This window comes from Anolis sagrei, chromosome 1, assembly GCF_037176765.1.
Source record: "Anolis sagrei isolate rAnoSag1 chromosome 1, rAnoSag1.mat, whole genome shotgun sequence".
NCBI lineage: Eukaryota > Metazoa > Chordata > Lepidosauria > Squamata > Dactyloidae > Anolis > Anolis sagrei.
The window spans coordinates 145,230,338-145,254,567 of NC_090021.1; the positions used below are offsets into that span (position 1 = coordinate 145,230,338).

Sequence of the window (24,230 nt, forward strand, 5' to 3'; positions counted from 1 at the left end):
TTAACAGACCATCACGACTGTGCATGTATGTGTGCCTGCCTTGTCACATACTGACTTATGGCAAGACCATACATTTCATAGGGTTTTCTTAGGCAAGGAATGCGTAGAGATAGCTTTGTTGGTTCCTACCTCTGAAATATAGGCCACACCACTTGCTATTTCTTAGTCCTAATACTAACCAGAGATGAGCCTGTTTAACTTCAAAGATCTGATAAAATCTTGTATTTTTTGGATATTTAGACTTTGATAACCACACTTATTTCAGACATGAATGAAAAGTGAGAACTTCTGATATTCCCATATAAAGTGAAGGGCTTACCTCTACAGATGCAAAACCAATGTGATTTTGTATCACATGACCTTGAATGCCCAGAACCAGAAGGTAAGGCATATTTGTGTGCATGAAAGAGAGAAAAAGAGAGAGATTGAAGTAGAATGTCCAATTTGTGATCTCTGAACAGTAAGATGAGTAGGTTTGATTTGTGCTATTGCTGTTATCTTAGCTACATGGCACGCAGCAAAAGTAATGGCAATAAATTTTTCCACTTAGCAAATGTACGTAGCACTAAAATGTTTCAATCACTTTACTTATTTTCTCTCAGAGAGTGCTACAAGATTGTTTATTGCTCAGCATGAACAATATTGTAGCATTTGAACTTTCCACTTTGCATGCATAATATATCTAACTGAAAAGCTATAATTAGCACTTCCCCAGCACATGTCCACTCTATCGACATTTTGTCTTTTAGCTTTCCAAACAAAGGAAGTAAACTACTTTTCCTCAACATTAGCAGGACATACATGCATATATTTTTTTGGCAAAAGGAATACGGTGGGTGTCGCACTTTTTTCTACTACGGCTTAACAAGTGACTGAAATTCTGCTGAAGTATAGTGACTAGTACAAAGTCATCTACTATATGGCTGCTTTCTACTGATAGCTGAATCCACATAAGGGTCATATCCTAGCTCCATTCCATAGTATCCTACCCCAGTTAAGGTCACACTCACCTGTTTTTTTTATCCAAAGTCAAATTTGTCTTGAAAACCAGAGTCTCACTCCCTGAAGTTACCTCTGTAAAAGGGGGGGGGGGGCATTTCTGGCATATTCATATGTCTTCCTGTCAAACGTACCACCCTCCTGCATTTGCATTTAATGTCTGCCCTGTCTCACTTCCTTCTCTCTCTCCTTCTGGAGTGGTTGAGTGATTGTCTAAAGCAGTGGTTCTCAACCTGGGGTCCCCAGATGTTTTTGGCCTACAACTCCCAGAAATCCCAGCCAGTTTACCAGTTGTTAGGATTTCTGGGAATTGAATGCCAAAAACATCTGGAGACCCCAGATTGAGAATCACTGGAAAAAGATAGCACCTTTTTCTCATTTGCATAGACACCTGAGATGGAGAGTATGTAGTGTGCAGGGCAGGAAGAAGGGGTTTGTCAGCACTTTCCTAATTTTCCCCATCTCCAGTCTGTGTGAGTGACTAATTGTGGCTATATATACCAGCTGACCCCCTCCCCTCCCCCAGTTCAAATCCCTTACCATCTCCAATCCAAGTGTATGAAGATATTGTGCTATTCCAGCTTCTGCAGGAACTGTGGGTTCAGAGCTTGGCATGGCAAGCCTCCAGAAGGCCAGATGAGACACACATGGGTTGAAGCCAAAATCAAAGACTTTATTCTCAGTGGCTAAAATGAGTGTCAGTAGAGACAGAGTTCAAAGACAGCAATGACATCGGATAACCAGGGAGCAGATCCTAGCCAGCCCCTTTTCAAACTAATCAGAAACCAACTTGGTAGTTTTGAATAACTGTCAAAAGTACAATAAATAAATCTGTATGTCTGGGTCTCCATCCGATGTCATCGCTGGTTGGTTCCAGCTGTACTGGGAAACTTTAATAAACTGTCAATTGATTATTTTGAAGATCTGAGTCCATTTATTGATCCACCTAGGAGAGGGCCGAGATTGAAAAGGAATGTGGTGGGGCAAGTGAAAATGGGTTGAAATGGGTTTTGATATCTCAGCTCCAGTTAATACAATAGGTACCAGTACAGTAAACAAAAGAATCCTCAGTGTTTGGGCCATCTTTGAGAGGGGTCTGATTTGGTGGTAGGGATGAGGAAACCTTTTCAGGAATAAATAAGTTCATATCAGTAAAAAAAAAAACAAAAAAAAAAACAGAAAACAACCCAGAGGCTCTTGCAAAAGCCAATTGTGTATCTCCAGTGTCCTCCTTGGGCATTGTTAAGGGATTATGCAAACTAAGATGTCATCATTCCCTAAGGTCTGAGGTGTGCAAGGTATGCATGTGTATTATTCCAGGGGCTTAATGAAAATAACTCAGAAACTAGTATTGAAGTCCATGCAGGCTCTGTAATTCATCTCTATGGAGCCAAGGAATATGAGCTTCATATTGGGGGTCTGGGGTTTTTTTTACAACAAGGGAATGAGTGAATGACTGATCAGAGGAACATGTGTCACCCATGTGCTGTTGCCCATAAGTTCATCCTGTGGGACAAGGTAATTTTTTTTCCTGCTTTCACGTGGATTCACAATCAGCAGGTCCTTGTGTCCACTGTCCCAGTCTCCAGCTGGTTCCTGGGGTGCCTGTGTAGGTGCTCTGCAGGGAACCAAATCACTTTAATCCACATCATGACATGATTTAAATGGCTATATAGAACTGCCTTCTGTCTTCTCTTAGTTAAGCTCTATTCAGACTTTGCTGGCACAACTGTAGTATGTGCAAGAAATTGAAGCTTTTAAGAATTCAAAAGAAGTAACCTTTTTTTTAAAAAAAAAAAGTCAAACTCAACTTAATATTTTTAACACTTGTGAGAGACGGTGTAAAGGAAACATAGATAACATCTTCATTGTTTTTACACATCCTTGAGAATAATTTTGTGCATTTGTTACAGTGTTTCTAAGAATAGTCTAAGCAACCCGCTTAGAAAAGAAAAAGTCCAATTGAACACAATGTTTTCCTAATTGTTATAGGATTGAAGAGGAAGAAGAGGAGGAGGAGGAGGAGGAGGAGGTGGTGGAGGAGCAGGAGGAAACAATAACAGTTTTGCATTTAGACATCTGAAAATACTTCAATTTCCCTATGGAAATCAGAATACTTGTAGGAAGAAGTTGTATTTGTGTGTGAACTTTTAAAAAGCCATGCAAGACATAACATGATATTGTACAAAGTGTTCATAATCCCTAGTAAATCCATTCTGTTGATGTTCCTGAACACTACAAACAGAAAATTTATACCTGAAATTGTTTTATTGCTTTCATCCATAGGACATTGCAAATATGTCAGAATACAATGAGGCATTTGTTAGTATAAATACAAACATAAAACCACAAGGATACAATTGTGCATTCCATTTAAAGCTATTCAGATTTTTACAAAAACCTGCTGAGATGATTTTTCAAAGTGTTCCGTTCTGAACACAGAATGTCCATAGGCAAAAGTCTAATAGGAACTTGTCCTTAGGAACTGAGTTGGGTTTCTTTTTCAGTTTTCTTCTGCTTGTAGCCATGTCATCATGGATTCCATGGGCAAATCATGTGACAAGAAGTTTCCATGATCACTAGCATTACTTACATCCTGCATATAATCAGGTGTTGTCTGCCTGTAGGGGCAGAAAGGAATTACTTCTGAGAAGGCCTTCCTTCTCAAGGAATGGATGCTCTGGTGAATTGATCTGCATCTTCACTGGGAGAAGAAGTCATTGAGAAATTCTACATTTTGGTGTGAGAGCAGAGAAACCATTCTTCAGTTCATCCAAAGCTCCATGGGTGCTGAAAGATTAATCTCTAGTTACCTTTCAGAAGGCTTTTCTTCATGACTTCCTTTCATCTTAGATCACCTATACCTGCAGACAACATTTTGACATCTCTTCATATCAACTCGAGTGGAAAACTGCATTATAGGCTCTTTGTGCAATCAGGGGATCATCTTACCATCTTAGGCAGAGGCCTAAACCTGTAATTTATAAAATGGGGATCAGTATATTTTTCTCCCATATTTGTAGCTAGGATAGCCAAATTTTAGGGATTACATTCTTTTTCCCAGATTGCAGGACAAGAGATATGCACTCATTTGACAAAAATGTATATGTATATACCATATTTCACAGCATAATAGCTACACTGTGTGACTACTATGTGATAGTGACTATTACACAGTGAAAAAAGCCCCCCATTTCAGGGGCTTCTTTCACTGCATAAAAGTTTCTGTGAGGGCGCAGTCATGTGGGTGGATAGTTCACCAACCCGCATGGCTGAGCTCTCAAAGGAAGTACCCATGCAGGTGAGTGACGCTTTACTCAGGTGTTGTGAACTCTTTCTCAGGTGTTGTGGGGATTGATTCAACTGGGAGCTGAAGTCCCACATCAAATAGGGTAGTCACACCCTTAGTTCAATCACCCAGGCAAGTGAACTTAGGGTGCAATTATTATATAGGGAAGCCAAAAGACCCATTTTGCCTTCCCCAAAAGCCAAGTGTGACTATTATGCAGTAGTGACTATTTTGCGATGAAATGCGGTATTTTCCTCATTTCTTGGTCAGTGTTTTTATTTCAATTGTGTTTTCTATGCTGCTGTTATTGAGTCTTAATGCTTCATGCATAATGACATTACCAGGTCTTGCTTCCTACAAGGGAGTATCTTTTATGTCCCAGGTTTTAGCACCGAAATCTCAAGGCTTCAGATAGCATTGATCCTACAACCCTATTTCTGGTCCTCTTTTGTTTTTAATTTACCAACTGGTTAATATTTTATTAATTATTTAATTGCTAATCCCTTACTTGTTCAAAAAAGTTTGTAATGTTTCTAAAATGTAGTATATTTTAATTTAACTCTTATTTACACCAATTTTTCTTGAGCACAATCTTAGGACCTCATCAGACCCAGATTTCCCTCCTTTTCTATACACTGAGTCCCACAGAGCCCAATGAATGACACAAGAGTTGTTCCATGGGTTGCCTGTAGTATTTCTCTACTCCACCGGCACAGATATTGACAAGCTGGAATGTGTCCAGAGGAGGGCGACTAAAATGATCAAGGGTCTGGAGAACAAGCCCTATGAGGTGCGGCTTAGGGAACTGGGCATGTTTAGCCTGAAGAAGAGAAGGCTGAGAGGAGATATGATAGCCATGTATAAATATGTGAGAGGAAGCCACAGGGAGGAGGGAGCAAGCTTGTTTTCTGCTTCCTTGGAGACTAGGACGCGGAACAATGGCTTCAAACTACAAGAGAGGCGATTCCATCTGAACATGAGGAAGAACTTCCTGACTGTGAGAGCCGTTCAGCAGTGGAACTCTCTGCCCCGGAGTGTGGTGGAGGCTCCTTCTTTGGAAGCTTTTAAGCAGAGGCTGGATGGCCATCTGTAAGGGGTGATTTGAATGCAATATTCCTGCTTCTTGGCAGGGGGTTGGACTGGATGGCCCATGAGGTCTCTTCCAACTCTTTGATTCTATGATTCTATGATTCTATATAAATGGCTAAAACTGAGAATTTTAAGGTGGGATGGGAACATATGGGTGTTCTTGTGAGCAATTTTTTACATGTTCCTCTATGCTCCATCTGTCAGCATTACTCTTTGGACACAGAAAAGACCTAGTGAATTAGCATTAGACATACTTCTGAACCTTCTCACCTGTCAATCTTCAGATTTCTGCAGAGTAGCCAGAAAACGATACATTCTCTTCTTCAGACATGGGCACATTATTTCAACTGGAGCCCAGAGAAGGGCCATGAAGAGCGCTGTAAAATAATTGTGGATTATTTTTTTTTAAAAAAAATAGTGACTGTTCTAAAGTCTTGCTCTCAGCAATCCATGTTAATTACTGGGAATCCAGGTAGTTGCCAAATACTAAATACTGTCAGGCATGTGGGCATGGGATGAGCTAAGTGTCTTTAAAAAGAACCAAATGCTTCCCTGCCTGGTGACAGAAAGAAAGCAAATTTCAGTTCATCTCCTGACCACCAGACCCTCCTATTGTACATCTTGGATTTACAGTTGTAACTATAAAAATAGCTAACTGCTTGGGGGATCTCTACTCAAACTCTATTTATTTTGAAATATAGCTTTACAAGTGCAATACTAAAAAGAGGCCTTCATATTCCACTACATGTTGTCATATGAATGACTAAATATTAGCATTTCACTTTTACCTACTCAGAAACCGGAAGCCATTCTTCTGTTTATGAGTCATATATTTTGTTTCATATTCATTTGGAGTCTTTGTCTCCTTTTCCGTTATGATGACTGAAGGTTTCTTCGTCAGGTCAGAGACTCCTATCAAATTGACAATGTTATTAATTAGGGAGCACTTAATTTATAGCAATATTAGCTTCCATTGTTTCTGAACACATGCTTCAAATATTAGTTTGAAACTGAATTTATGCCACATATATTCCACAAACAGCACATAATATATGCCTTTATCCATCAGTTTTGGAACTGTGAAAGTTTTCTTTGCAAAGCAATACATTCATCAAACATGGAAATACTCAAAAGCATTTTTACTCACAAATTCAAGACAGACTCTAGTTGACAGAGATCTAAATTCTGTATTGACTAGGCAACCATCAAAATGCTCCCTCTAGTTTTACAGCATGGTAGGCACACGTACAAGGTTGCCAGCAGGCACGTGTAATCAATTAAAATGCTTCATTTTTTTTACAAAATTAGAGGGTGCTGGCATTTCATTTCTAAAGTATAGTTAGTGAAAACATCATTGCTATAATGAGAGTAATGATATTCAGTTACTTTTTAGTTATAGTAATTGTGCAAGTGGGGAAACTTCACACGCTCCTTTCTCCCTCATCTTTACAGCTATTGGGTTGAAACTTGCTACAATGGTAGAACACATTTACCACTGTTAGCCCATCAGTTTTCAGGATGTTTGACTTATCTACATATTTTGGGGGAATTTTCAGTTTGTAGTTTAAAAAACTACAAGAACTATCTCCTTATATTGTATCATGTATAGAATGACACATGATAAAAGGGGATCATTCCCCACAAGTTTCATAAATATCCATACATCTACTGATTTTAGGAATTTTTAAAGTTCTTTTTTTAAAAAAAGCCACAACAGCCATCTCATTAAATATCTCTCATATTAACCAATAGAACTTCAATTAGGGATTTCTTCCTAGCCCAGCACAGAGATTTACTTACTAGAAGTATCTGTCAGTATCAGTCAGTCCTTCTCTTTGTAGATTCAACAATTTACAGGAACTCTAGCTAGCTGCTGCTACAGAGGGAAAAATCTTTCCCCCACTTCTGATTGAGGCTTTCTGATGCTGAGCAGAATTCTGGGAAATGTAGTTTAGGGCCTTTTGAATTATGTAGCATAGTGCTCTTTGCCTTCCCAAACTACATTTCCCAGAATTCTGCACAGCATCAGAAAGCCTGTGCTTTCTTTCCCAGCAAACGCTGCTTTCTCCCTGCTGCTTCCCTCTCCTAATGGTGAGAGGCCATTAATTTAAAGTGAAAAAGCAGCCTTTTTAGCTTTGCTTCCTTGCGCTGAAAATGAAACTGACTTTGGGAGCATTCTGAGATTTACAAAATCCAAAAGAAAAAGCATTGGGTATTTTCTATTCTTAAGTTTTTGGTGCAGGCTACACCCACATATTGGATATTGCCTCATTAGTATGGATTTAACAAATTTGATCTGACTTACAAGGACTAACTAAAGAAATGCACACCTTGAGTAGCCAGATTGGGTTAGGAGGAGGGGTTGCACCAGGAGAAGTATCACGATAAATGCTAGAGATATATCTCCCACTTCAGGATCTTGGCTTCGGTGTTAATTCAAACAGAAAATGCCAGCCATATTACACTTTAGCATTAAAACATGTTCTTACACATGCAAGAGCTCTTAGTGAAGATGCCCTTCAACAAGGTGTTAGACTTATGCTTCAGTGGTGAAGCCCAGTACAGGGATTCATCTACACCTACCGGGTCAGAGTAGCAATTCTCTGTACTGGTGACAGAAGCAGCTACATATTCCATGTTAACTCCACAATGGTAATTGGGTAGAGTTCTCATAGCCCAGCTGAACTGAAACTAGTTTGCTGCTGTGATTCCCACTTCTCCCTGGCCACTCAGGTGTCTTTGCTGATGTTAGTCTTGGGGTATGACTGAAGACCAGGAAACAAATCCCTGCTCAGCTATAGAAACCAATTAGGTGACTTTAGGCAAGTCAGACAGCCTCATCCTCAGAAAACCCTCTGATAGATTCACCTCAGAGTTGGTCTAAGTTGGAAATGGCTTGAAGACAAACAACAACAACAACAACAACAGTTCTAAGTATAGTACTTTCCTTCTCTCCATACATGAAGGAATACTTATGTGAACCCCATCAAAAGCCACAATGAAATGGAAATAAAAGGAAATCTTTTATCTCTTACAGGAAAGTGAATTTCATGCTCATCTGTATCTACAAGCACTCATGTTTACTTATGGAAGAGACACAACAATTGAACAGGATTAGCAATGTTTGTTTTTTATTATTCATTTTGTTTGTAGTTCAGGTGATTATTCACTATGCTTCTGTTTAAGGCTGGATGGAAAAAAACCCTCATAGCGACTTACTGCTAGACTATCGGTATGGATGTATGAACTCAATACAAAAACCTATTGTGTTTGTTAGGGCTTACGTCCAGGTATGTTCTCATGTGATTGCAGCCCTAAGTGTTCACTTAAGAGCCTATCAGACAACAAGCTGTTCAGAAGCTTTCAAAGGGTTTTTAGTAAAGACCTCTGCTAAATAAATTATACTGAGCTGTTCTAAAATTATAAAATCAGCTTGCAAAGCAAGCTTAAGATCAATAGTTATTTATTTACTTTACTGAAGAATACCTTACAAAACAAGACCTTTGATCCAGGAATTTAGGGCAAGTGAATGATGCAATTTAGTCCATGCAATTTAATGGTTTAATTCTGTAACTGACATCATAGCAACTTCTCATTGCATTTTTGGGAGGTAAAAAAAGCCAAAAAGCCCATGGAGAGAAATGGTGTATGTTTAAGAACAATGCCTCTTGTCTCCTTGAGAGTAAGGGGATTGAGAGGGAAAAGCAAAAGAGTCCATGGAAAGAAATGGTATCTCCTGTCACTTTGAGAAAAAAGGGGATTGGGGTGGAAAGCAGAGGAGCCCATGGAGAGAAATGGTGCCCATCTTAAGAATAATGTCTCCTGTCTCTTTGAGAGTATGGGAATTGGGAGGAAAAACAAAAGAACCGATGGAGAGAATTGGTTTTGTCTTAAGAACAATGCCTTTAGTCTCCTCTAAGTCAGTGGTTCTCAGCCTGTGAGTCTCCAGATATTTTGGACTTATTTATTTATTTATTTATTTATTTATTTGCTGCATTTGTTAACCACCGTTCTCAGCCCTAGGGCGACTCACGGCGGTGTACAACATATAAAAGACAATTTACAATAAGCCACGACGACAAAAACCAACATATCACTAATACACAATCATCTAATTACACTAAAAAATCCGCTCCGTCTTATCGTAGAATCATAACCAATCTCGTAGTCCATATTCCGTTCCAGTTGTCATTTCCAGTTACTGTAGCACTCAGTTAAATGCCTTCTCGAATAGCCATGTCTTCAGGCTCTTACGGAAGGACATAAGGGAGGACTTCAACTCCCAGAAATCCTAACAGCTGGTTGGAATTTCTGAGAGTTTTAGGCCAAAACACCTGGGAACCCACAGGTTGAGAACCACTGCTCTAGATGGATGGTTGAGCTGGGAGGAGGCGATTCCATGAGATGGAGATAAGTAAATTCTCTGTCTCCTTTAAAGACAGAACTTAATGCAAAGAATTTATTTATTATTTATTTGCGGTATTTGTATAGTGCTGAACCCCAAAGGGAACTCAGAGCGGTTCACAGTGTTGACAACAATTCAATATCATTGATAAAAAAACAGTATAAAACATCAAAATTGACCCTCCTCTGATAAAACATTATACGTTATTAAACATAAAATATCATCACATAGAAGATTATTCCATTCACAAAGAAGATGATTTACCCCATTTTCCCCAGCTCTGTCTAATAAAATCCTTAGATGATTAATCCAAGATGATAAACCCTATGGAACCAAATGGGCACAATAGGAGCCTCATTAGGATTTGTGTGATTGCTCCTCACAAGAGAAGCTCCCTCTACCAAATAATGGCTAGCTTATTTCTTCTCATTGGCAGTTGGCAGTTTCCATTTAAGTGGGATGGTGATTCACCTCAGGGTTTTAGTCTCATTTTTTAAAAATCTAACTTATTTGGGGTATTTATTTCCTTCATTTCTTCCCACAAGTAGACTCAGGGCAGATTTTAGCACTGTTGACAAACTTTTTTTTAAGTTTAAATGAACCCACAAATAGTTTTACTAGCTCACTATTATGAAAGCCCCCAGTTACTAGTGTTTCTGAGTGTGTAGGATGCAACACATAGGTCAGCAGTGGGATGTGGAAACTAGGGCTCTCCTGCAGAAACACAGATTTTTCTATCCAGGCATCTTGACATTTTTCTATTTGTATGCCACATTTCTGGTTCCAAAAAGTCTTAGAAAGTTCTTGTCAGAGTAATTCATTGCATAACTCATTTCAAAACCTTTTCCTCCACCACTACAATTTATATTTATTTTACAGCTTTTATATTCTGCCCTTCTCACCCCGCAGGGGACTCAGGGTGGATTACAGTGTACACATATATGGCAAACATTCAATGCCAATTTTGACATACAACATATACAGACATAGACATATTTAACTTTTTCTGGCCACCAGGGGAGCTGTCACTTTTATCGTCCATCTGCAACACTGATGAAGTACTTCCGCATTTTCCGCATGCTTTTTGCTGGAGTGCTTGCTGGAGTCTTTTTTATGGCCTCATAAATTAGTTAATTTAGCCTCCCCACACTTTAAGGTGGTACCTAATTTTCCTACTTGACAGATGCAACTGTCTTTCAGGTTGCAAAGGTTGACAACAGGCTACACAATTGGTTGGAAACCCATTCCAACCCGGGCTGGCTTCGAACTCATGACCTATTGGTCAGAGTGATCTTAATGCAGCTGACACTCAGCCAGCTGCGCCACAATCCCGGTGCCAATTCATTGCAGCTAATGTTGCAACTCCAAATTCCATATTGCCATAGCACTAAGCCATGAATACACACGCATGCGCGCGCACACACACACACAAAGGTTGATGATCAGCACCAAAAATGAACAAACGTCCCTATGAGGCTGAGGCATTGGAAACTGTGGGGCACTTTTTTGTTTTTTTAAAGTCATGGATCAAACTACATTCAATTCTGCAGTGCAAATGCACTCAGATATCCACTCTGCCTCTGGATGAGATATTGGTCAAGGCCCCAGTTTCTTGCTTTGATATAATGGATTAAAAAAGGTATTGTGTGACAACATGTACCAGAAATACACTATATAAGGCATCAACAAATCATACTTTAGGAAAAACAATTTTCAATATTTTTCCTGACTTTTCAAATACCAGTTTTAAACATTTTAAAACTGTTTCACATTAATCGTATATTAAAATTAGATAATATCTAAAATAGATTACTACTACCTGAAATTAAATAAAAATCCATTTTGAATCAGCATTCCTGAACTCGTTCACAAGCTTCATTGATTTTCAAAAATAAAGTTCCCCGCATGCATTTACTTACAATCAATCTAAAAGGCACTTAAATTGGCTAATTAATATGATGTGGACTGGGATATTAACTACTGACATTAAGCTAATAGAACCATACTTGACATTGATACTGATTCTAGTGTATTTCATGATTTGTCACTGAATTTCAACAGGAAACTGTTATGACAAAAAACAGCAAGGGACAGGCCCGTAGCCAGGATTTCGATTTGGGGGGGGGGGGTGACTTTGTTTCGGGGGGGGGGGCTGAGTCTGAGTGAAAGAGGGTCTACCCTAGCAAACCTTTTGTATTGTTACCCCAATACCCCCATGCATATGGGATATATTGAGCATGGTGATCAGATCATGATATGAATAAACATAACAGTTTAAATAATGTACCAGTAAGGCCTTCTCACGGACCACCATGAGAATTTGGGGGGGGGGGGGGAGCTGAAGCTCCCCAAGCCCCCCCCCCCCCCCCCGGCTACATGCCTGCAGGGGACAAGGAGAGAGCTATGCAAGGGCAAAATGCTGAATTTGAGCTCTAATAATAATTCTCCCCCCTTTCCATGAATGTTTCCTTCAGCCTCCACATTTGTAGCATGGCAGAAACTCAAAATTTCAGTTGTGCGTTTTCAAATACAGTTTAGACATTCAAAGAAAAGGTACAAGCAATGCTCCCAAGGGAATCAAATACAGCAAAGTGTGAACACTTTTCAGTATCTTGATTGCTACTGTGCTAAATACCTGGAGATTGAAAGGGGGGGGGGAAAGGCCAAGGGGGTAGAATTCTTATTGTGTGATGCTTTAATTTATCTCCCACCCCTGATTGCTATAACCCCGAAGCACTGGAAGCCTGCAAAAAAGAGGCAATTTGTGTACACATGGGTTGCAGATCTATTTCTTTATTTTATATATTATTTTATTTATATCTTGCCTTTCTACCAGGGTGAAATAAAGATAACCCAGAATGCTTGCAAATCAATAGCTTGAATTTCATAACAGCAAACATTGCTCAAGGTGAAGCACCTACAACTGTTTCATTACATGTTCTGTGGTAGATAAATATAGGTTAAAGATTTTTCTATCTAGTAGACATGAATGTTAAGTTTTCTTCAGTGCTTCAAGGTCTGAAAGCCTGATCCCTCTTGTATGATTCTCAAGGCAAGGGAGAAGAACCTCAGAGCAAGAGCACTCACAGGTGTATGTGGACATTCCTCATTTCTTGGACTTCTTATTTTTTAAAATTTCAGTGGCATCCTCTATGTCAAAATTTCTTAAACCTTTTCCACTTGTGACCTCTTTCTACCCAAGAATGTTTTACATGACCCCAGGTATATAACTATATAAAATAGGTATGAATGTCAAACATTTACTCAAAATAAATCAGCACTTGCAACACTTACAAAATAGGTTGCTTTTAAAATATGAAATAGAGCTAAAGCACTTTCTGCAGAGTCCACAGTAAATGCTGCAAGGTAAAGGTTTCCCCTTGACATTAAGTCTAGTTGATTCTGGGGTGTGGTGCTCATCTCCATTTCTAAGCCAAAGAGCCAGCGTTGTCCGTACATGCCTCCAAGGTCATGATGGCATGGGGCATTGTTACCTTCCCGCTGGAGCAGTACCTATTGATGATCTCACATTTGCATGTTTTTGAACTGCTAGGTTGGCAGAAGCTGGGGCTAACAGCGGGAGCTCACTCCGCTCCTTGGATTTGAACCTCCAACCTTTTGGTCAAGTTCAGAAGCTCAGCGGTTTAACCCACTGCATTACCGGGGGCTCCACTGTACAGTACAGATTTACGTAAATGCCTGGCATCCAGAAAATTTTGCTGTTGCCAAATATTTGTGACCACAACATTGAACTATGAGGACCTCGTTTAGGGTTGGGACCCACAATGTAAGAATTAGTGTTATATGAAGTTGTGATTGATGCTTAAAGTACTATGCCTAGTGACAGCACCATAGCTGCCTTGTAACACCACCAGGGACATTAAAAGGGCTCGCCCCAAGGTCTTAGGCTTTGGCCTCAAAAACCAAAGTGTGGGAATATCTTGATTTAGCAGTTGTAGATTATATAGTAGTAACAATGTCTTAAAAGTGGTTAAAATGCTAGCAGGCATGGCCCTGCCATGAAACAGAAGAAGACACTTTACTTACTTAGGTGATCCCTCATTGTCCAAGTAGGATAGTTTGCGGTTTGCATTTTCAGTTTTACTCTATTGTAATTTGTTGCTTGGGCTTGGCCTCATGTAAGCGGCTCCGAGTCCCCATCGGGGAGATGGTGGCGGGGTATAAATAAAGATTATTATTATTATTATTATTATTATTATTATTATTATTATTATCTTCCAGGATCAGTGTACTGGCGGTGGGTCTGTAGGTGACTGTGGAGCCCTATCCTTGATCTGCATCTTCTCCCGCAGTGAGGGCATTGGTTTCCAGGTGGAAGGCAGTCCTGGTCGGGGTTGGCATGATGTGCCTTCCTCTTGGCACGTTTCTCTCTTTTGCCCTCCATTTGTGCCTCTTCAAATTCTACAGCACTGCTGGTCACAGCTGACCTCCAGCTGGAGAGCTCAAGGGCCAGGGCTTCCCAGTTCTCAGTGTCTATGCCAAAGTTTTTAAGGTTGGCTTTGAGCCCATCTTTAAATCTCATTTCCTGCCTGTCAACATTCCGTTTTCCATTCTTGAGTTTGGCATAGAGCAACTGCTTTGGGAGATGTTGGTCGGGCATTCGGACAACGTGGCCGGTCCAGCAGAGTTGATGGCGGAGGACCATCGCTTCAATGCTGGTGGTCTTTGCTTCTTCCAGCACTCTGATATTTGTCCGCTTGTCTTCCCAAGAGAATTGCAGGATTTTTTGGAAGCAACGCTGATGAAATCATTCTAGGAGTTGCATGTGACATCCGTAAATAGTCCACGTTTTGCAGATGTATAGCAGGGTTGGAAGGACAATAGCTTTATAAACAAGCACCTTCCAAAGGCAAAGCCTCCAGTGGTAAATATTTAGTCATATAGTTTAGTTATATTAATGGTTACTACCAAGGTTGGAGGGAAGTGAGTACTTCTAGGATTTTTCTGCTTCACATGCTAAAACATTCTCGCTGCTTTTGGGTGCTATGAATCTTAATGTTTGGATGAGCATGGAATATGCTTTTTTAAATCTTAGGCAGCAAAAGAATATTCAAGTCTGCCCAAGAAATGCCTGCACTTGCTTGTACATCACCACATATTTTCTTCCACCAAGCACTGCAATTAAAATCATTTTCTGGGAAAGAGATTTATAATTAAATGCTAGGCTGGAGCACCAGGTGGCAATTAAAAACCCACGCTTGCTTACTTTCATGGTGCACGTCTTAATGTTAAAGGAGACAAAATAGTTACATCTCGGTCCTTAGGCCTGAGATCCTTCCCAGCTTCTGTTGGAGTGATAAAAGCGTTAAAGCAGTGACAGGTCTTCCAGATTTCAGATAAGAAGACTGCACCTGTTGGAAGGGAACCATTGCAATGCTACACTCAGCTGATATTTGGTCAGGAGCCAGAATTGAGTTTTGAAAAAAGGAGGCAATCTGGTTAATGCTGCCAGACCAGAAATGAAGAGAGTTTCCATGCCATTTAATGGTTCTGCCAAAGAAGGCATTTCAGCAAGTGTTGCTTGTTACACAACCATTAAAGATTCAAGAACTTTCTCACATTTTGGCCTCATAACTTGAACTAAAAACATAAAAGGGTATCTTTAATGGTGAAATTGTTCCCTCACGTTCTAGAAACTTTTTGAAGTTTTAAAAATATAGTAAAAGTGTTTGAGGACTGCGAGGAGTCCAACTCTGCAGAATCTACGGAAGGTGGAGCAAATATACAAAGAGAACAAGTTTTGTGCCAAGTTTGTGGGAGGTGCTGTGCAGAGGCAGCCCTAGGTAATTTTCAACGGTAAGCAAACAGTATTTTGGTGTGCCCCCCCCCCCCCCAAACCAATCACTGATATATATTTTCTGTTCGTTGTGGGAGTTCTGTGTGCCATATTTGGTTCAATTGCATTATTGGTGGAGTTCAGAATGCTCTTTGATTGTAGGTGAACTATACATCCCAGTAACTACAACTCGCATATGTCAAGGTCTATTTCCCCCCAAGAGCGCCTCAAGAGCACCCCTGGGCAAAATCAACTATACTGCAAATGCTTACTTTGCGTAATGGGTTGATCCGCCCCTGGTGCTGTGCCTTATTTTCATGAGTGTAGGGAAATGAGGTTAGAGTGTTGGAATGGCAATGAGAAAACTAGCTTTTGTAAAAAGAAATTAAAATCAAATTATTAATGAAGCACTGTCAAAACTATAGTTGTTCTTTAAAAATCCAAAAATCATGTCGGGGGTGTGGGGTGTGTGAGTGCAGGCTTTTGGGTTTCATTGCTTGATGCCAGAGGTATTTATTTGGTGTTTTGTAAGCAAGCTCTGGTTTCCCCTCTGAAAATGTCAACCAAATGATCAGAGAATATCAAGGAGAATGCTTTCTTTTTGCCCCTGAATTAAGCTTTGATTTTCGATGTATTTGGGTCAATGCATAGAAAATAAATTTCACTGCTTGTGGAAAGTGCATCAGGCTGAAAAGCTTGAGAAGAAAAGAGCCCTCTACAAGGAAAAAAAATGAAATGAATGTAGAGGTGACTGAAGACAAGGCCAATAGAGATGATCCTCAAGGGTGCCATTGCCAGGTGATTTAAAAGTGTATGCATATTTACATTTCATAGTTTTCTTACACAAAGAATACTCAGAAGTGGTTTGCCATTGGTATTCATAATTGTATCCCCCCCCCCTATGATTCTGCGTAGGCTCCAAGATCTGCTGGGGAGGCCCTTCTTTTGCTCCCACAAGCCTTCTCAGTGGTGGCCCCGACTTTAGAACTCCCTCCCTAGAGAGATTAGGCAAGCCCTCACACTGTCCTCCTTTCATAGGGACCTGAAAACCTGGACGTTCCAGAAGGGTTTGGAGAATGATTAGTCCCTAGGCTCTTCCCTAGGCTGCTAGATAGATAGTATTTTGTTCTGCACTTTATCCACTTCCCTGAACCTATGATACACTGTTGCACTATCCCTTGCCCAGCCCTTTATAGTTGGCCATATCCATTTTGCAATCCTGGCCATTGGTATTGTGAACTCATCTGGTGGAGTTGCAATAAAATTGAGTTTAATTTTTTGGGGTATTTTTAGCAGGATTTTGTGTTATAATGTTTATTTTAATTTATCTGTATGGTTTTTCCTTTGGGGCAATTGAATGTTTTGCCTTATATGTTGGAAACTGCCTTGGGGAGATAGGGCAATATACAAATAAAGATTATTATATATTACTTCACTTCACTTAGGCAATCCCTCGTTGACCAAGTAGGATAGTCTTCTAGGATCAGTGTTCTGGTGGGTCCGTAGGTGACTGTGGAGCCCTATTCTTGATCTGCATCTTCTCCCACAGCGAGGACATTGGTTTCCAGGCGGAAGGCGGTCCCGGTCGGGGTTGGGTTGATGTGCCTTCCTCTTGGCACCTTCCTCTCTTTCGCCTTCCATTCGTGCCTTTTCATTTTTATATATAATGTTTATTATATATAATGTAATAATAATAACTTCTTCTAAAATAATAATAATAACATTATTATTATTATTATTATTATTATTATTATTGTTATTGTTATTATTATTGCCTTCTTCTGAAATGCAGCCTACAACATCTGGTTCTCTTTGTCAATCCCCCATTCAAGTTTTAACCTAGCCTGGCTCTGCTTAGATTCTAGGCTCAGGTGGGATCAGATGTCCTTAGGCTGTGTTGTACCTATGAGATTATGGAAACCTATTAGAGGACTTTGGGCAAGTCATATTCTCTCAGCCATGGAGAAAAGCAAAGGCAAAGTTCCTCAGAACAAATCCTGCCAACAAAACCCCTTGATAACTTACTTAAGGGTTGCCACAAGTGGGGACTGACTTAAAGGCACACAACAACAATAAACCATTGATATGCAGGTTAGATAACTGAAAAGGCAAGATTTTGAAATGTTACCAAAAACCGGCAAAACTGGTTTGAACCAAAGGGAGTGTATATAATACTGCCTAGGGGGTTCTGAAAAACTCTGTTATGACTCCATGAAGACAAATGACTGCCATCTAAATACTCTTCTAAAACATTTTTTAAGTATAAACCCCTAATGTTGAATATAAGGGATACGGTAAAGACCACAGAACCTGCTATGAATGCAGTAGGGCCCTAAAGTCAATCAAACTATGCACAAGCTTGCATGTGAACACCTCCTTCCAAAATCTAACAACCTAATGCAAAAACAAGGAGAAGAATGCACAGGTCAGAGTTGGAGAATGTAACATAATTGAGACTAAGGACTCATTTGTGGCAAGCAGTTTAGCACAGTGTTAATTCCACCCCCACCCACCCCGGCCATAGCAATCCTATACCAGAACATTTGTGCCAAATTGGGGAACATTGTCTAAATGGTCCAGGGCTGGGGCAACCTGTATTTGACCTCTTTTGTCTTGCTGGCACTGTCACTCCTAGCTAGCCATGGAGGTTTCCTCTTGTTGTTGGCCATGTAGTCATGAAGTCGAGCATGCCCCCCCCCCCCCCCCCATAAGAGATAATAACTTATAGTTCTGCAAAGGGCCAAGGACAAGTCTCTACCTCAACACTGCAGGACTTCCTTGACTGGCTCAGTGAAATCTTTTGGACCTTTTCTCATGAATTTCATGCTTTTAATCATTTCCCATGAACCCTTTTGTTTCCCTTTCAGAAACATACTTTTATATGGACTTTTCCTGTTATGAATTATAGGCACATGGTTCCTGCTACATCAAATGTATATATTTTCATATTTTCCTTTGTACTAGTGGCCTTCCCTTGACCTTTTTTTCCTTCCCTTTCCACATGAAGAAACCCCACCAAAGGAACTATAAAGCCCCAAACATTCCAGGAATTTTTTATCCACAACTTCCTTTTGCATGAACAATAGCCTGGGCAGGTGGTGACCCTCGGAGGAATTGCCCAGCCCTCAGCTTGCCCCTTTGGCAAAAATCTTAATCATATTTCCTTCTGAAGGACAAAAGGTCCTCGAAAAACCTTTTGCCTTCACTCTGATTAACTCAACTATCTCCACCAAGAAACAATCACCCCAGTTTCGCCTATATTGTCTCCATATCTGCTGGCTAGTAAAATCCGGACTTTCCCACTAGATGGCAGAAGCCTCCCCATTGGACCCTACGGACTGCTGGAGCTTCCTGATTGGTCCAGGGGCGCTGGGGGCGGGAGGGCCGCCTCCCAGCTGTTTGCTCATTGTCCAGTCACAATGGAGGGCAGCAGGGAGGCCGGGGCGGGAAGTTTGAACTCTGCAACTTTGAATTTACTATAAATATGGCTGTATCAAATAAAGTATTTCTTTATGCTCTGCCTGACGAATGATTGTGGCTTGGCATCCTTTCAGCAGATTGCTAAATAAATCTTGATGGCTTTTCTTCAACCTTGGTGAGATTTGTTTGGGAAAAATCAGGGAAAATTCTGGGCCTTTCTCCTCTTTCACTTGCCAAGGGTTTCGGACTCTCTTTGGTGGGTCTAAGGGCTCCTCTCTCCTGGGCAGGAGCCTCCAAATTCTAGCACAATATCAGTCATGTCCTTACGTCAACAGAGATGCCTGTATGGCTAGCCATGGAGGTCTCCTCTTTCTTGTTGGTCAAGTGATCATATCCTTACATGAACAGAGATGCCCATGTGGGTAGTGCGAAATCTTGTGAAAATGTGTTTGATGTACAGTCATGTTTTGAATATGATGGCCTGCGAGAGATTCACACTGTGAATATGCAGTTTCATCACTTTACCTTGCCTGGAAATTGTTATTTGCATTTTTTAAAAACTAATTTCTACTTGATAAACTAAGCTGCTGTATGAAGCAAGCACGCTGTGTACCACTGTGGGATTCTCATTTCATTTCATTTCATTTCAAAATCATTGAGCATTTGTTTCAAAGCCTGGATGCTTTTGATCTTAGCATATCCTGACCCAGTTTTAAAGAGATGCCAATCTAATTTTATTCAACAATATTAGAAATCATTCAAAATATTCGTTGCTGTCTTATCCAGAGCCAGGAACCAAGGTCATAATTTAACCATTTCCAGTTACTGGTTGTTGATTTCTGTTGATGTATTGTTATCATGTTTTTACTCTTCTGGTTTTAATTCATTAATTTAATTATATATATGTTATTGTTTTTCATTTGTGTTTTAGCTCGTAATTATTGTTTATGCTGGGCTTGGTCCCCGTGTAAGCCTCCCTGAGTCGGGGAGATGGTGACGGGATATAAAAATAAAGTTGTTGTTGTTGATAAAATGTAAATGATCAAAATCTGGACTGGGATTCAGGAAGTCAGATAAGAATGGGAGTGTTAGCATACTGCATATTGCAATTAAATTGTACATTGGATCTGTTCTCAATCTCAGTTAACAAACATGAACTTACCAGACCAGCTAAGCCTCAATTCCATTGAAGGAAATAAATAGTCATACAAATGGCTATGAAAATCAAAATGATTTGAACAAAATGGACTTTAAACAGATGTAACATTCTCTTATACACAAGCACACAGTAAAGGGCATGGGTTTTGAACTGAGCAGGCATGAACATTGAACTTATTGAACTACGTCCACACTGAACTGTGTTTGCTCTTGTTAACTGCGATCAAGTTGACTTCAGCTTATGGTGATCCTGTGAATGACAGCTCTCCAGGTCACCACATTGTAGAAAAATCACATTGAACAATATCAAAACAGAAGATCTCACCAGGATTTTGCCTACAGGATAACATGACATGTAGTGGTGTAAGGTTGCCATGAGGAGATAGTCCAATTGAAATAGGAGCAACTGACAGGAGTCCTGTGTGGCTGCTTCACCGGCTTTCCTACAGTCAGAGGCGGCCCTAGGTAATTTCCAATGGTAAGCAAACAGTATTTTGCCCCCCCCCCTCCCCCCAAACCAATCACTGATATATTTTTTCTGTTTATCATGGGAGTTCTGTGTGCCATACTTGGTTCAATTCCATCATTGGTGGAGTTCAGAATGCTCTTTGATTGTAGGTGAACTATACATCCCAGTAACTACAACTCGCATATGTCAAGGTCTATTTTCCCCCAAGAGTGCCTCAAAAGAGCCCCTGGGCAAAATCAACTATACTGCAAATACTTACTTTGCGTAATGGGTTGAGCCGCCCCTGCCTAGTCTTTCCCATGGGGCAGATGGACCAATATTTACCACCTGAGCAGGATGCACAAATGATGTGCCTCTACCCCATCCATTGACAACTGGAAAATAGAGGGAGAAAATGTGGAGGCCATGACAGACTTTGTATTTCAAGGCGCAAAGATTACTGCAGATGCAGACTGTAGCCAAGAAATCAGAAGACGCTTACTTCTTGGGAGGAGAGCAATGTCCAGTCTGGATAAAATAGTAAAGAGTAGAGACATCACACTGGCAACAAAGCCTAGTCAAAGCCATGGTATTCCCTGTAGTCACCTACGGATGTGAGAGCTGGACCTTAGGGAAGGCTGAGCGAAGGAAGATCGATGCTTTTGAACTGTGGTGTTGGAGGAAAGTTCTGAGAGTGCCTTGGACTGCGAGAAGATCCAACCAGTCCATCCTCAAGGAAATAAAGCCCGACTGCTCATTGGAGGGAAGGATACTAGAGACAAAGTTGAAGTACTTTGGCCACATCATGAGGAGACAGGAAAGCCTAGAGAAGACAATTATGCTGGGGAAAGTGGAAGGCAAAAGGAAGAGGGGCCGACCAAGGGCAAGATGGATGGATGGCATCCTTGAAGTGACTAGTTACTGACCTTGAAGGAGCTGGGGGTGGTGACGGCCGACAGGGAGCTCTGGCGTGGGCTGGTCCATGAGGTCACGAAGACTGAATGAATGAACAACAACAACCCCATCCATGTCAGAATGCATAGTACTCAAATCCAGACAAATTATTGTGGCATAAGAAAGATGAAACAACAACATGCACCCCTCCCTGGCTCATCTTAGTAAAAATGCAACTAATAAGCAACAAAACAAAACAAACACCAAGATCTAGCATCTGCTTACAGTGACAGTGTTAGATTGGGAATTACTTTTCCAAGTTCAAGGCAGGAAAAAGGAGGCCCACCAGCCACAGAAATAGCTTCAGTCACTTGAGAAAGTACCTTTCAGAGAGATCTGGCTCTCAGTAAGAGTGTTCCTTGCCTTCTGATATTTCTCCTTCGTCCCTTGCAGTTGTGCCGCTTTCATGTTTGAAGAACACTCCTTTTCCAGTTCAGGATCCCTGCCTTTCTCAGGGGCATGGGTCACTGCCAGCTCTCCAAGTCCTGTTTGGTCTCGTTTTCTCAAAAGCAAACGTCCTAGGGTGCTTTTAGAAACCAAGGTCAGGATCATATTTGCCTTTCGGGCAATACTTCTCTTCACACACTTTATAGCACCAACGGAAAGCAGGAAGAACAGCAAACCCACAAGACTGGTAACAGATACACAGGCTAGTCCGTAAAGGGCACAGGAGACGGTGGAGGCCAGCGTTAAATCAGCTACCATGAGGAAGAGCTGGTGGATGCAAATCGCCATTGTTCCCCAAGGAGATTCTTTTTATGTCCTTTTCTCCTTTTAACCTTGTTTCTTTCCTCTCAAGTCTAGAGAGAAAGTTTCTGGGAGGTGCTTCCACTGTATGCAATCATATCTTTAAAAAGACACCCAGTCTTGTGAAACATACAGAGGCAAACCACAAGCTGAAATTTGAAGAGGATGAATCATCCATTGCCTTTGTTCCAGAAGCAAGGAAGATTACTAAAGCATGCAGCAGGGGGAGTCGGACAAGCTTGTGATATCAGATGCTGTCACATTGTATCTGAGGCTCCATCTACACTGCCATATAATCCAGTTTCTGAATCCAGGTTATCTGCTTTGAACTGGATTATATGGCAAAGTGTATCCAGCACGTGACAGACAGAGTGAGGAGAAACTCCAAGAATTTTACCCACAATGTGGACTATCATTTCTTAATTCTGATGCATATTAGAACAAAAAATATCCTTCCTTCCTCTTTAAATTTTGTCAAAATATTATATGCTATGTGGCAACAATGCATCAGAGAAATGGCACTTTTGCAATGTAACATAATTCTGAGAAAGATTTAGAAAAGCAAAGGAGGGAAATTTTGCATTTCAAACCTCAAGGCCACCCTCAGCAAATCATGCCCTGCTTTTATAAAAAAAAGAAAAAGAAAAAGCAAATCCAAATCTAGAGGAAATCCACAAATGTTGCACACAAACTCCCAAAACAATGAAACCAGTGGGCATTGAACTTTATTGCACACAGGAGGCAAATCAGCATTGAAGCAGAACCTTTGATGACAAGCCCTATCACATAATGTCGTGTGCGTCCTGCTGCCAATCTACCTGTAAATCCCCATGATTTACCCATCCCTTACTAGTGATGGGCAAACCACATCAATAGTTGCCAATTCTATAATGTCCCCATCACTCCATCCCCATGGAGCACTCTCTATAATGTCCACATCACTCCATCCCCAAGGGCCCTCTTTCAGTGCCAGCATGGAAATTATATCAGGGGTGAGATTCTGTTCCCCTCACACTTCCTCCTCCAGCATTTCCAATATGTTATTTTCTCCAAAAAAAACCAAAACAAAACAAAAAAACCTATGATATATATATATATTTCTTGCTGCTGGAGCTGAGAAATTTCTTAAAATATTTTTTAAGTTATGGTTTTATGTTTTTTTTTGTTTCAGATTATCCCTTGTTGTCCGAGTAGGATTGTCTTCCAAGACTGGTGTACTGGTGGTGGGTCCGTAGGTGTCTGTGGAGCCCTATTCTTGATCTGCATCTTCTCCCGCAGTCAGAGCATTGGTTTCCAGGTGGAAGGTGGTCTCAGTTGGAGTTTGTTTGATCTGCCTTCCTCTTGTCACATTTCTTTTTCGCCCTCTATTCGTGCCTCTTCAAATTCTACCGCACTGCTGGTCACAGCTGACCTCCAGCTGGAGTGCTCAAGGGCTAGGGCTTCCCAGTTTTCAGTGTCTATGCCAGAGTTTTTAAGGTTGGCTTTGAGCCAAATCTCTTTTCCTGTCCACCAACATTCCATTTTCCATTCTTGAGTTCGGAGTAGAGCAACTGCTTTGGAAGATGATGGTCAGGCATCCAGACAACATGGCCAGTCCAGTGGGGTTGATGGCGGAGGACCATCACTTCAATGCTGGTGGTCTTTGCTTCTTCCCGCATGCTGACATTTGTTCGCTTGTCTTCCAAAGAGATTTGCAGCATTTTTCGGAGGCAATGCTGATAGAATCATTCTAGGAGTTGCATATGATGTCTGTAGATAGTCCACGTCTCGTAGGCGAATAGCAGGGTTGGGATTATGGAGAAGTACGAGAATGCAGAGTTACTAGGATATGTAGAAGTATTACCACAGGACCACCTCTCCATTTTTGTGGAGAGGTGGCAAATCAGCAATAGTGTATAAATTGAGATGAGTGATAATGAGGGTA

At 40.7% G+C, this 24,230-nt stretch overlaps 1 protein-coding gene across 1 annotated transcript; it reads right to left on the reverse strand.

The window, feature by feature from the left end:
• Nucleotides 1–3,240: 3,240 nt before the first annotated feature.
• On the reverse strand, nt 3,241–22,480 carry LOC137095912 (uncharacterized). Its single transcript, XM_067463203.1, has 4 exons — nt 21,883–22,480; nt 6,170–6,289; nt 5,648–5,754; nt 3,241–3,973 (listed from the first exon to the last, which is right to left on the reverse strand). The coding sequence occupies exons 1-3, from the start codon at nt 22,292–22,294 to the stop codon at nt 5,651–5,653; spliced, it is 636 nt and encodes a 211-aa protein (XP_067319304.1). The 5' UTR covers nt 22,295–22,480; the 3' UTR covers nt 3,241–3,973; nt 5,648–5,650.
• Between the last annotated feature and the right edge of the window lie 1,750 nt (nt 22,481–24,230).

What these genes read in the sequence shown, in the direction of transcription:
- LOC137095912 (XM_067463203.1), bottom strand. Translation starts at nt 22,294, where the DNA reads ATGGCGATTTGCATCCACCAGCTCTTCCTCATGGTAGCTGATTTAACG. An exon ending in GAGCCAGATCTCTCTGAAAG is followed by an intron (nt 6,290 to 21,882) that starts GTACTTTCTCAA and finishes TCAATTTGATAG; the next exon opens with GAGTCTCTGACCTGACGAAG. An exon ending in GAATGGCTTCCGGTTTCTGA is followed by an intron (nt 5,755 to 6,169) that starts GTAGGTAAAAGT and finishes ATTATTTTACAG; the next exon opens with CGCTCTTCATGGCCCTTCTC.